We start from the raw sequence: 13670 nt of genomic DNA, 5'->3' as shown, positions 1-13670 counted from the left end.
TATGTTGCCTGGTTAAACCTTTCTGTCTGGACAGCCCTTCACTTCGTGGCTGCCTCAGTCGCTAGCAGAATCCGTCTGGGCGTTTCTTAAACCTTTTCCAACATAAAAGTTGTTTGACGCCAAGTCTCCTCCTACTCTCCCTGCGCGGAATTTTTCTGCGCAGGGAGGGCATGGGTAGCGGAGGACCCGTGCTCTCCCTGCTCGTGTCCGGTGAAGAGTCCTGTAGCCCTCTCGCCGATTCCCCATCTGCCCCCCTTTATCCCTGGTGTTGCGCTGATTTGCTGGGCCCTTCTCCAGCATCATTTGAGAGCCTTCCCTCCGCCTCTAGCTCCGATGTCAGTTCCCTGACATCTTCTCTTCTCATGAGGTGGCCAAAGTATTGGAGCCTCAGCTTCAGGATCTGTCTGAAGGAATGAAGGTGAGGACAGGCAAAGCCTCATAAGGCTACATCAGCACTCAGGGCTGATTTCCTTAGGAATGGATAGGTTTGATCTTCTTGCAGTCCCTGGGACTCTCAAGAGTCTCCTCCAGCACCATAATTCAAAAGCATCAATTCTTTGGCAATCAGCCTTCTTTATGGTCCAGCTCTCACTTCCATACATCACTACTGGGAAAACCATAGCTTTAACTATACGGACCTTTGTTGGCAAGGTGATGTCTCTGCTCTTTAAGATGCTGTCTAGGTTTGCCATCGCCTTTCTCTCAAGGAGCAGGCGTCTTTTAATTTCATGGCTGCTGTCACCATCTGCAGTGATCATGGAGCCCAGGAAAGTAAAATCTCTCATTGCCTCCATTTCTTCCCCATGCTTAGTACATAACAAGAAGTGCAGCGCTCAAATTGGAAGCGTAACATTCAAAACGGAGCACATCCGGCTTCCAGGTTTGCAATGTTTGGGTTCCAAGTTGTTTGAGAACCAGGGTACCACTGTACTGAGAAACAAATGAAGCAAGCTATTTGTCCATCTGCTGCTCTGCTTCAGATGTCAAGCTTGGCCCTAAGGGATAACATATATCTGTGTTAACTGGGATACTGTACGAATCGCCTTGTGAAAATCTGCTTTGAAAGGGGGGGCTTTTCAAGAGAGAGAGATGTGGGTAGCGCAAATGAAGGACTGCTCCACGAGTTGACAGCGGTTTTCTGTGCTTTAAGGCCATTAGAGCTGCTTTTCACAGTCCTTTCCTGAGCTGGTGTTTATCACAGCTGACGGCATATAATTTCTCCATTAGAGATGAGGGTGCTCTGTGATTTGGTAAAGAAAACGGAATGCACACAGCGAATGAAATGTCCTTCTCCATAACGGAAGAACGTTGGATGGATCAGGATAATAATCCGTACCGAAAAATAATAATGTAATGAGTCCTCAGGGTGTCTTTAGAAGTAGATCTTAATTTATGCTAACTTCATAACATCAGCTTTTCTTGGGTTGTTGTTTTTATTTTGATTATATATTTTGTGGTTTTATATTTTGCTTTTGTTCTGTGAACTGCCCTGAGATCTCTGGGTATAGGGCAGTATATAAATTACTCATGTAAAAACACGCTGATTCCTGGACCGTCGGCGGGCTGGATTTAGAAGGCAATTGGGCCAGATCCAGGCCTTGGGCCTTCGTTTGCCTACCCATGCTCTAGATTGTTGTCCATCCAAGAAAAGGTCCGGACTTGTACAAACGCATGCGCAACTCAGTACAGGAGTTATTGTGGCAGCGTGAATGGGATTCAGCTTGCATGAGCGCTCCAGCCGTAGGGCTGGAAGTTGAATCAGATCAGCTTCAGGTTCTTTCCAGGCCTGCCACCACATCTGCGAGGATGATATTTTAGGAGCCTGAAGTGCGTGGCTGGAAAGCTCGCAAATCTGTTGTGTAATAACTTGGCAATTTGTAAAGGGGGTGGGGGGGAATATAGCTGGATTCCCCCCCCCCCCGATTGTAAACTCCCGGTTAACCGAATCTCTCTGTCATACTCCTTTGTTCAGAGACTGGATCTTGGCTGAGTCAGTAGTGCTGCTTGAACTACAGCCAGTTACTTCATCCAGGAGTAAATTCTTTTCTTCTATTTCAGCAAGTAGCTGCTAGCTCAGAAATTCCACCAAACATCTTTTCTTCTCCTAATAATGACAGCAGCTCAGTGATCTAATTTAATGTCTTTATCCTTCTTTGTCTGCCCACTGTGCGTGCTTTTGTTAAAATTGATCTCCGCTGTTGGAGATTATCGTATAAGTTTTCGTCTTCGTCTTCAGCCACTTTTAAGTCTTTTTTAAATCATGATTATTATTTTGCACCGACGCACCAGGAATTATTAAGTGCATATGGGCTATTTGCCAGTGTAGATTTTTAACAATGGGAGGAATGGAGCCATTATGTTGTGAGATCTGTGGGCAGTATACAAATTTAAATAACAATAATAACAATAAACAAATAAGCGGGAAAAGGTAAATTACCCAAATATAAATTGTTTTGATTTACTTGTCTTTATCTTGTATTTTATTCTGTGAACCACACTGAGATCTTATGATGAAGGACACTCTACAAATCTAATAAATAAATAGACTGAAATCAAATCAATATATGTAGGCTGTTCTGGAGAACTGGTTGTGCTTCGCGGCTGATTTACTTCTGAAGGAGCACCCTCCTCTTTGTTATAGAAGCAGTGTTCAAAATTAGCCAGGTGCATTTTGCGACTGGCGCAGGTCCAGTTGCCACCTCGTGGAGATCTCTGGATGCCCAGTTGGCAAAGCAGGTTCTCCTTCATGGAGAGCATGGGTTGTGGTGGGGGCAACCAAGACATCCCTCTTTTGCTGGGTGGGTTAGTATAGATGGCCACAAATCTGATTGGGTACCCCTCAGTCGCTGGGGATAATTTAGTGTTGCAATTTTATGAGTGACTGTTGAGGGGCTGTTTATTCCCTGTGCACAGCGTTGAGCTTCCTCTTTTCGCTGCGTGCATCGGATCACCCTCCCTATACTTACAACAACCACCAACATGACAGGGTGGGAGATCTCAACCTCCTCTCCTTTTCCGTTCCCAGGTGTGCCGTTCCCAAAGAACTTCCTTCAGATCTGCAAGAAGATCTTGTGCCGGCTCTTCCGGGTCTTTGTCCACGTCTACATCCACCACTTTGACCGCATTATCATCATGGGGGCTGAGGCCCACGTCAACACCTGTTACAAGCACTTTTATTATTTCGTGACGGAGCTCACCCTCATAGACCGCAAGGAACTGGAGCCTTTGGTAAGTGTTTAGTGTTTTATTTACCGTATTTTTCGCTCTATAACACGCAGATTTTTTCTCCTAAAAAGGAAGGGGAAATGTCTGTGCGTGTTATGCAGCGAATGTGTGGTCCCTGGAGCCGAAAAATAAGGCAAAAATCAAACCGCGCTTCAGGGAGAAGGGAGCTCCGTGAGACAGGAAGTTGCTGCTTTCCTGCATTCTGCCTCAGGGTCTTACTGCCCACCCTCCTCTGTTTCGTTACTGTGTTTGCTCAAACGGAACAAAGAGCAGGGAAAGCCCCTCCCCTCCAGGCAAGCAGAGGGGAAAAGCAGACTGTCGCTCCTTCCTCTCTGTGCTCCGCTCCTTCCTCTCTGTGCTCCGGTGCTGCTGAAAACATGCAGGTGGGAGAGAGAGAGAGAGAGAGAGAGAGAGAGAGAGAGAGCTGGCTGGCTTGGGTGGGTGCGTGGGGAAAACTTTTGCCTTCCTTTCCTCCCTCCCGTTATACCCCACTCCTGCATTCTTAGCCCTTCTGTGTTTTTCCTTCCCTCCCCACTTAAAATGTGGTTAAAAAGCATGGATCCACATGGATCCTAAGGATTTTTGCACTGGGTCACCCCAAATTCACCATCAGAGCACATAGCATGTCCATGGCTACAGCCTGCCCCCCAAAAATCATGCACCCACTGTTGCCTGGGGCTGCAATGGTGCAAAAATGTGGTTAAAAAGCATGGATCCACATGGATCTTTGCATTGGGTCACCCCCAAATTCACCACCAGAGAACATAGCATGTCCATGGCTGCAGCCTGCCCCCCCAAATCATGCACCCACTGTTGCCTGGGGCTGCAACGGTGCAAAAATGTGGTTAAAAAGCATGGATCCTCAGGATCTTTGCATTGGGTCACCCCCAAATTCACCACCAGAGAACATAGCATGTCCATGGCTACAGCCTGCCCCCCCCCAAATCACGCACCCACTGTTGTCTGGGGCTGCAATGGTGCAAAAACGTGGTTACAAAGCATGGATCCACATGGATCCTCAGGATCTTTGCATTGGGTCAGCCCAAATTCACCATCAGATCACATGTCTGTGGCCACAGCATGAAGCACAAAAATGATACATCCACTGTTTCGTTCAGAATATTTTTTCCCTTGTTTTCCTCCTCTAAAAACGATGTGCGTGTTATGGTCAGGTGCGTGTTATAGAGCGAAAAATACGGTATTTAAAAGTCGCGGAGGGAAATGCAAAGCCAGCAGGGGCAGCTGCTCCTTCCTTGGTCAAGGATTTTGGTCAGGCCAGTCTTCCACTCAACATGGACCTTGATTTCTCACTGGTGGCAGAAGTGAGAATGAGTCTCTCTTCAGTTCTGCAGTTCCAGGGCAAAATGAAGAAACCAAAGATCTGTTTTTTGTTGGCTTTCCAGATTATGTTATCCTGCAGATCTCCTGGGCCAATAGAGCCCTACCAGTTTTCTACCAGCCCTACCAGTTTTCTGTCAGTTTCCTTGGTGTATTTTGTTGTGAAGGGAAGTCATGGCACTGACCCATGCCTCGGATGTAATTTCAGTTCCCCTGGGACTTGTAAGTCTTTCCAGAATTGGATTGATCCTGCTGGGAGTATCAAGATCGATTTTTCATTCAACCCAGAAGGGTCCTGTTTGTCTCTCCACCCCTCCAATCCATCTGTGTAAGAAAGCTTGCACATCATATTGCTTAAGTACGGCATGAATAATTTCCCCCCTGTGAGCGCACGGCAGTGTGTTGGCTTTTAACCGAATCCAGCTACAATTTCACAATCTACAGGTTGTAGTTGATTGCTTTGCTAAGTTTAATTAATGTAATGGAGCTGCATTTCGGGGGAGGAAGAAAAATCATTCATAATAAAGAGCAAGGAGTGTTTCGAAAGCAGATTCTGGTTTTTCCTTGCCAAAGCAAGACGCTACCAAGCAGCTAACTTTTTATATTTGATTAAGAATATAAAGTAAACAAACGACTACATCACCTGTTTGTTGGAACTTCTAGCTATGTGGAAATCTACACGTGGTTGCAAAGGGCCTGAGAATGTACACCCAAGTTTATGTACCCAACGCGTACTTTGAAACTTTATCTCAAGGTTCAGGGGGCATTTGGGGGGGGGGAGAGGTATATTCAAGTCTAAACACCCACCAGACCTCATCCTCTGAGGCAAGCCATTTCATGAGAGAAGCACATTGTTGCTCAAGTGCTGGGAAGTCTCAAAATATTAGTATTTGCGTAGCACAAGGCAGTCTTTTAACAACGAAACTGTTCCAAGTGTGTCCCTCCATACCCGTGAAACTGACCCGACAAGGTTAATCTTTTTTATGCAATGCTAAATACTGCTCAATTATTAACTTGTCGCTCACTCATTTAGTCCTGGTTTTTCCCTTTTGTTTCTAAGAGGCTCTCCCATCCCCTCCTAGAAAAGGACAGGAGAGAGAGAGAATAAAATAAAGAACAGGATTGTTGTCTCTATGTATTTCCTAGTGCTTGTTGAGCAATTACAAAGTGGGGAGGCACTATTCACAAAGGGAGCTTCCCAGTGAACAGAAGTAAGTTTACTGAGGCCAGTGAGTTTCAGAAAACTTCAGGCATGCTCTGTGTGCCTTTGGCTTCCAACTGTGAATCACAGAATTGTAGAGTTGGAAGGGACCTCCAGGGTCATCCAGTCAACCCCCACAATGCAGGAATCTCAGCTCAAGCATCCAGGACAGATGCATCCACCCCCATCGTTCTGCCCGGACACTGAGGTCCAGCTCCAAGGGCCTTCTGGCGGTTCCCCCTCTGCAAGAAGTGAGGTTATAGGGAACCAGGCAGAGGGCCTTCTCGGTGGTGGCACCCACCTTGTGGAACGCCTCCCATCAGATGTCAAGTAAATAAACAACTATCTGACATTTAGAAGACATCTGAAGGCAGCCCTGTTCAGGGAAGTTTTTAATGTGTGACATTTTAATGTATTTTTAATTTTTGTTGGAAGCCGCCAGAGTGGCTGGCGAAACCCAGCCAGATGGGCGGGGTATAAATAATAAATTATTATCATTATTATGGCCATCCAACTTCTGCTCAGAAAAACCGCCAAGCAAAGAGAGTCCACAGTCTCCAAGCCGTGACTGTAAACACCCTTTGTTTGTGAGATTTTTTTTTTCAAAAAAGAAAATTAAGTTCATTTCATTATTTTTAGCATTATTGGTGCATTCTGCCTTCCGGCGTTAATTACGGGAATGTGATGATGATTGAGAGGTTTCTTTGAACACTCTTTGAGTTTTTCTTACAGTCAAGGGGTGTGTATATTCTGTTAAGTAATCTCCACATCAAAGATATGTGTTGCATGGAGGGGGGGGAGACCATGTGATTATGGACGGAGCTCACAGGTGAAGGGAAGAGGTGGAAAATGCTAACAGGGACATGGATCGATGGAGGAAGAGCATCATCGTACAGTGGTACCTCGGGTTACATACGCTTCAGGTTACAGACTCCGCTAACCCAGAAATAGTGCTTCAGGTTAAGAACTTTGCTTCAGGATGAGAACAGAAATTGTGCTCTGGCGGCGTGGTAGCAGCAGGAGGCCCCATTAGCTAAAGTGATGCTTCAGGTTAAGAACAGTTTCAGGTTAAGTACGGACTTCCGGAATGAATTAAGTACTTAACCCGAGGTACCACTGTACTGAGAGTCTTGCTGACCGGTTCTGCAAGGTTTTGGGGGCAGTGCTGCGGTTATAGCACATGAGCTGCGCATAACGCGAGCCTCCGCTCAGCCAGATACTGATTCTGTGTTTATAAATAGGAGTAATCGCCACATTTTGTGCTACCCACCTCCCTCAGTTGACATGTGTGCTTGGAGGAATTCAGGGAAAGAAATATATCAAAAATAAAATATGCAAATACAAAGTCTGTCGTAGTGTTGTGCAAGGAGAAATCTCCCAGCGTTCCCCCTAAATCTGTTTTGGAGCATATTTAGGGGTTGGTTCGTAGAGATAATTCTACCGTAAGTGCACTAATTCAGTTGAATATTGCTCAAAGTATTTCTGCAGGGAATTGCAAAGAGCCACAGAGAGTGGCTGCTCGTGTTACTATTGGGGAGTCACTTTTAGTCCCAGAGCCAAATGTCATTCTGGGCAACAGTCCAGAGGTTGTGTGCCTGAGATGTGCATTTTACCTTCATACAGTAGGCTACTTTCTACACACACGCACCCTCTATATCAGGTGTGGGGAACTTTGGCTCTCCATATCTTGTTGAACTACAATTCTCGTCAGCCCCAGAAGCATGGCCAGTGGCCCTGGGTTTTGGGAGTCATAGTTCAACAACATCTAGAGAGCCAAAGTTTTTCCACACCCGGTCTATATCGTCCTCCATCCAGGTGAATGAGCAGCATTTCCTTCAGACTTTCGCGGGAATCTTCTCCATTAAATCTTCGTTGCCATGTTCATAGATCTAAGGAGAGCTCGGTTCAGGTTGCAACAAGTATATAATTAAAAAGGGAACATTTCGCATTTCTTGATGGCTAAATACCAAGGCAGCTGCTTATTTCCGTGCACGTTGAAAATCTGTGCGCAGGTTTGCTTTGCCTCACGTCCACGTTGCTTTCATAATTAATTGGATGTTTAAATATGGGACTGTAATTTTGCAATGCTGGCATTTGGAATTATGTGAGTGTGTCGTGTTTGTTTTTCACTTAGCAAACGGCTTTGTGTTGGTGCCTTTGTTGATTGGCCTTTATGGGCACGGAATGATTTAAACGAGGAGGAAAAATCTGCTTCTGTTTTGAAATTGCAAACATTCGCAAGCCCACAGAGTCTTTTCATTTGGGTCTGCGTAGGCTCACGGGTTTGCTTAGATGGTTGAGTCATTTTGTTGCGCTGCAGCTTTTTAGTCTGCTTCCAGTTCAGATGTTTCCAGCTGCAGAGCATCTGTTTTTCACGCAGAAGGCCCCACGTTAGACCCCTGGCATCTTCAGGTGGGGCTGGGAGAGAACCCCCCGATTCTCTGGGCATGCCTTCTAGGAAGACGAGACTGCTGTAGACCAGGGGTCAGCAAACTTTTTCAACAGGGGGCCGGTCCACTGTCCCCCAGACCTTGTGGGGGGCCAAACTATATTTTGGAGGAGGGGAAATGAATCCCTGCGACAGGGTGAGCTCCCGTTGCTTGGTCCCTGCTCCTGCCAACCTAGCAGTTCAAAAGCACGTCAAGTGCAAGTAGATAAATAGGTACCGCTCCGTTGGGAAGGTAAACAGTGTTTCCGTGCGCTGCTCTTGTTTGCCAGAAGCGGCTTAGTCATGCATGACCCGGAAGCTGTACGCCGGCTCCCTCGGCCAGTAAAGTGAGATGAGCACCGCAACCCCAGAGTCAGCCACGACTGGACCTAATGGTCGGGGGTCCCTTTACCTTTACAGCAAACCTTTTCAGCAGGGGGACGGTCCACTGTCCCTCAGACCTTGTAGAGGGCCAGACTATATTTTGGAAAGAAAAAACCCAGAGTTGCATTTTGAATAAAAGGACACACTCACTCAAGTAAAAACTCACTGATTCCTGGTCCGTCCGCAGGCCAGATTTAGAAGGCGATTGGGCCGGATCTGGCCCCTGGGCCTTGGTTTGCCTACTCATGCTGTAGACCATGTGTGTCCCACATATGTGAGTTGCAACTAAAATGTGAGGAGGGTACCAGCTTGCGTAAGCCTAAGCCAGTGTTTCCCAACCACTGTTCCGCGGCACACTAGTGTGCCGCGAGATGTTGCCTGGTGTGCCGCGGGAAAAATTTAAAAATTTGAAAGAATTTTTTTTTTAAGTCAAATTTTCGATTGGGGCGCCGTCACTAGATGACCCCTGGGGTTCCCTCCCTCCCGCTCTGCGCCTCCCTCCTCGGGGGAGGCCCTTCCTGGCTCTCGGCCAAGGCTTGGCGGCTGCCACTCACTCACTCACTCACTCACTCGCCCACCCGTCCCTCCATCCCTGCACCCGGCCTCTCCCCCTCCGTCCCCGGCGCGGGGGCTGCCGGGATCCGTAGTCCCCTCGCCCTTGGGCTCCGCGCCCGCACGGGGTGTGTAAACTACGTTTCCCAGCGTGGCCTGGCGGGCCGGGCGTTTTGTTTGAAGCGCTCTTCTCCCGGCCGTGGAATGAGCGCAGTGGCGGCGGCCGGGCGGGCAGGGGCTCTTCCGCGCAGACCCCGCACAGCTTGCCTGCGCCCCCGCGGAGATCGGGCGGCAGGATGGAGCCCGGGGATCCCCGCGGAGGTGGAGCGGCGGAGGCGGAGGCTGCCCCCCTGGTAGGGCTGCGTCGGGGGGGGGTTATTTTTGCAATGCTGCATCCGCGCCGGAGGGGACGCATCGAACCGCGGGGAGACCCCTTGGCGGGCGTGCAAGGCAATTCATGGAGTGCAGTGCAATGCAATGGCAACGTGGCGCCCTGCATGCATGCATGCAACTTCCACCGGCGCTCCGGACTTGGCAGGTGAGGGGGGTCCCCAGTGGGCGGCAGAGAGAGCCGGGAGGGCGAAGGGGAGCCAGGGGGGGAGCAGCGCTGCTCCCCGAGCCGAGCCCGGGGGGAAACTTCGGTGTCGTTGCGCCGGGTGTTGGAAGCGGAGGCTGGCGGGGGCCCCTCACCTGCAAAACCTGGTCGCCTCTCATATATTTCGTGCATTGCATTCATCGCCCGCTTTCTCCTCCAAGGAGCTCCCGGGGGCACGCGTGGTTCTCCCCGTGTTATCCTCGCAACAACAGCCCTGCGGGGTGGGTCAGGCGAGTGGCCCAAGGGAGCACCCAGGGATTGTGCTGGCCAGGTGGGGTGATTTGAACCCTGCTCTCTGCCCGGTCTTCGTCCTCATTTAGCCCCCACATGTGCATGACTGTGCATGACTGAGGTTTCCCCTCCTCGTCTTGGCTATGGTGTGAGTCTGTGCTGTTAATTAATGGGGTTCTGCCTTCGGAGAAGATGAGCCAGCCCTCAAGGAGGTGATTATGTAATTTGCTAGCAATTCATGTCCCTCCCGGCGTGACGCTGCGCGCTGACGTCACGGGGCTGTAATGGTGGTGTGCCTCGAGATTTTTTTCATGAAACAAGTGTGCCTTTGCCCAAAAAAGGTTGGGAAACACTGGCCTAAGCTATGGCAAAATGCTGAGATATGAAGCCAGATGCTCTGGAGGACGGGATCGAGACCAACCCTTCGCACCTGAAGTGGTAGATGATGTTTCCCCATTTTATAGGCATAAAAACTACAGAGAAGACCACTCATGTATCAGAATGACTTAGTGGTGAATGACAGCTTTGCTGTCTAGGTCATTTTTTAATCATCTTTTCCCCCAAAAAATAGACTCACACCATTACACTTGGTTCCTAGGCAATGGTTGCGCAGGCAGAAAATTCATCTCATTCTGCATAAATCAGCTCTCAGAAGCTGTAAAAGAGAGGGGTACTTTGGTATGGCCATTTAGTGCACTTGCAGCAAAGGGAGAGATGATAATTAATTAATTTCTGTACCTCCCTTTATCCCAAGATCACAGAGCGGCTTACAAGATAAAAACACAAAATGTCTTACTATACAGTGGTACCTCGGGTTACATACGCTTCAGGTTACAGACTCCACTAACCCAGAAATAGTGCTTCAGATTAAGAACTTTGCTTCAGGATGAGAACAGAAATCATGCTCCGGCGGTGCGGCAGCAGCAGGAGGCCACATTAGCTAAAGTGGTGCTTCAGGTTAAGAACAGTTTCAGGTTAAGTACGGACCTCCAGAACGAATTAAGTACTTAACCCAAGGTACCACTGTAGTAACAAAAAATAATAATACTCCCCCCTCCCCCCCGAGTTTAAAAGACCATAGTTTAATTACTCAAACCTTTACAAACTCAAGGCTTTAAGATGCCTACATCTTAAAAATACACCTGAGACAGCATTTGTTTAACTCAGATACAGAACCAGATAGGAATCTTATTTTGTGTGTGTTTATTTTCCCATTCAGAGCTTGGGATAGCCAGTTAGGAGTACTTTGATCGTAAACATTTGAGCCTGGGACTGTCTGAGGACAGGATCTGGAGTGAGTGAGGCGAAAGCTATTTTGCAGGGCAGTGTTTTCCCGATATTCTCCTGTTTGTATTCCCAGGGTATTTCAGAACAGAGAAGCTCACAGAGGCTCATCTTTTAATGATTGGGAGAGAAGGCCGGGAGTGGTCCAAAAGCTGTTTTGTGGAGCAGATGTGTTTAATTCCAACATCCTCATTCAGGGTACATCTGCACCTTTGAATCGAAACAGGGAATTTGGAAAAGTGGGCAAGTAACCACCTGTAATTCATCTCTCTTTGTAAGGCTGTACCGTTAAAAATAGTCCCGCATCAAGTTTCATCTCCCAGCCACAGCAATAGGCTTGGCGCCGCTTAGTGGCTAGAAGTCAAAATAACACAAACAGGAGCTGATGCTTGAATCTGTTTTGTCCATTTGAGAAACATCAGAAAGCAGGGGTCAGCAAGGTTTATCTTGCCTGGGCTGGAACAGTTCTGCAGAGATCCCTCCATGGGTCGGATCATGATTTTCAACGTCTGCGCAGGTGCGATTTTCGGCGACACGCTGCACCGGTTTAGTACAGCGGGCGACTCAGTTCGGGGGCGGCTTGTGGGCTGGTCAAACGACCTCTGCGGGCTGCTTCTGGCCCATGGGCCTTAGGTTGCTGACCCCTGATCTGAAAGTATCGTTTGGCAAGTCTGTCGACTATTCCTCAGAAATCCCGCACTCGGTCGCTTCCTATTTGCAGTAACAATTCCAGTTTTTGCACCGTCTGCAAATATGAACTGTGGAACTCCCCACCATAGCTGTCAACCGTCCCTTATTTGGTGGGAAAGTCCCTTATCCCAGCGCCGTGTCCTGCTGCTGTCCCTTATTGATGATGTCCCTTAAATTTCCCGGGTTTCAAAGGAAGCAGCTCCTCTCCCTCCCTCCCTGCTGGCCAGGGAGGAGGGAGGCTCCAGCTGTGTTGCTTGGCTGCATTGCTCACCCAATAAGAAGTCTAAGAACGACCGGGGGTGGAGCTTGCATGCCTTGTGCCGATCAAATCGGCCGCGTTGCCTGGGGACTCGCCTTTGCTCAGCGCTTCCCAGCGGAGAGGTGACAGTGGTTTTCATTGCTGGGATGCTATGCTGTGGGAACCACCGCTTGAGGCTTTGTTTGGCTGCTGGCTGGGCTTTCTGCCTTTGGCTCGGAGGGCCTCAGAAGTTGAACATACCTGTGCTAGGAAAATCCCTTATTTTGGCTGCTGATCCCTTATATTCGAGGCTGCTGGTCCCTTATTTTCGAATCTGTAAGTTGACAGCTATGCTCCCCACAGGGACTTAACCCTGGCTTTTGACTCTTGATATGTGTCTTTTGAGGACCAGCTTGGTTTTATTAGTTTTTCTCCCCACTGCGTGGGGAAAGAATTAGGAGTCATATATTAATACCACTGTTACCTGTAAGAAGCATCTCTGTGAACTTACATGCGTCCATTAGTATTGTGGTGGTTACAAGGCAAAATACATTGTTTTCCCTGTTGTCCTAAGTCTTCAGACATTGTAAACCAGACCTGCACAACTTGTAGATCCACCAAGCTAAGCTCAAGGTCACCAGCCATGGCATCAGGGAGTATTTGGCGACTGCTTTGTTTTTGAAGTCCTGTTCAAGCAGCAAATACAGGACATTTATTGGGCTGCTGCTGGACTCAGCTGGTCCGTAGATCAGTAGTAGAGCAGGCAGAAGGTCTTAGGTATTATTCCCAGCATCTCCAGGCATGCCCAGGAATGTCCTCTGCCAGAGCCATAGACTAACTGGTTGTAGACATTATTACTGAGTTAAATGGACGGCCCAATGATCAAACTTGCTTTAGGGCAATTTCCCATGTCCCTGTGCCTTTGTTCTGCATAGCCCTAGCCTAGCATAAAGCCCTCTAAGAAACGATGCCAATTCAAAAATGTCTCTTCCTTCCCAGCCTCAGCTGGGGAATTGCAGGTCACAACCAAGGCCCTAAAATTCACCCATTTAAGGTTAGATTAGAAGCTGGCTTTTAATTTGAATTCAAAATGGGGAGTGCAAACAGCAAAATTCAGATTTTATTTGCCTGACTTGTACAATACAGTTTCTTTATTTGTTACCTATGGTTTATCCCACTTAAGGTGTAATCCCATTCCATTGGAGATTTGACTGCAGTTCCATCAGCTGCCACTCCCTGATAGAAAACTAACTTCCAACGAGGGGTTACAGTGGTGCCTCACAAGACGAAAGGAATCCGTTCTGTGATTCTCTTCGTCTAGCGGTTTTTTCGTCTTGCAAAGCAAGCCCATTGACGGATTAGCGCTATTAGCGGCTTTTAGCGGCTTATCTGCTGATCGGATCAGCTGATAAGCGGCTTAGCGGCTTAGAAAAAGGGGGGAGGGGAAAAAACCAGCAGGAACTCGCAAGACACTCTTTCGTCTAGCGAGTTTTCCGTCTTGCGA

At 48.1% G+C, this 13670-nt stretch overlaps 1 protein-coding gene and 1 long non-coding RNA gene across 5 annotated transcripts in view; both read left to right on the top strand.

Moving 5' to 3' along the window:
* MOB3B (MOB kinase activator 3B) overlaps positions 1–13670 on the top strand; it is a 95619-nt gene that overhangs the window by 78584 nt on the left and 3365 nt on the right. For all 4 annotated transcript variants that reach the window (XM_082205252.1, XM_082205249.1, XM_082205251.1 and 1 more), the window contains exon 3: positions 3026–3228. In XM_082205252.1, coding sequence (XP_082061378.1) covers positions 3026–3187 — 162 coding nt within the window. In that variant the 3' untranslated portion in view covers positions 3188–3228. The remainder of the gene's footprint in view (positions 1–3025; positions 3229–13670) is intronic.
* On the top strand, positions 6459–8322 carry LOC309522206. The gene is made up of 2 exons (XR_014214978.1): positions 6459–6662; positions 6891–8322. It is a non-coding gene; the product is annotated as an uncharacterized lncRNA (long non-coding RNA).

Source organism: Podarcis vaucheri (assembly GCF_965113315.1).
Source record: "Podarcis vaucheri genome assembly, chromosome: 17".
NCBI lineage: Eukaryota > Metazoa > Chordata > Lepidosauria > Squamata > Lacertidae > Podarcis > Podarcis vaucheri.
This window is presented reverse-complemented; position numbering and strand designations above follow the sequence as displayed.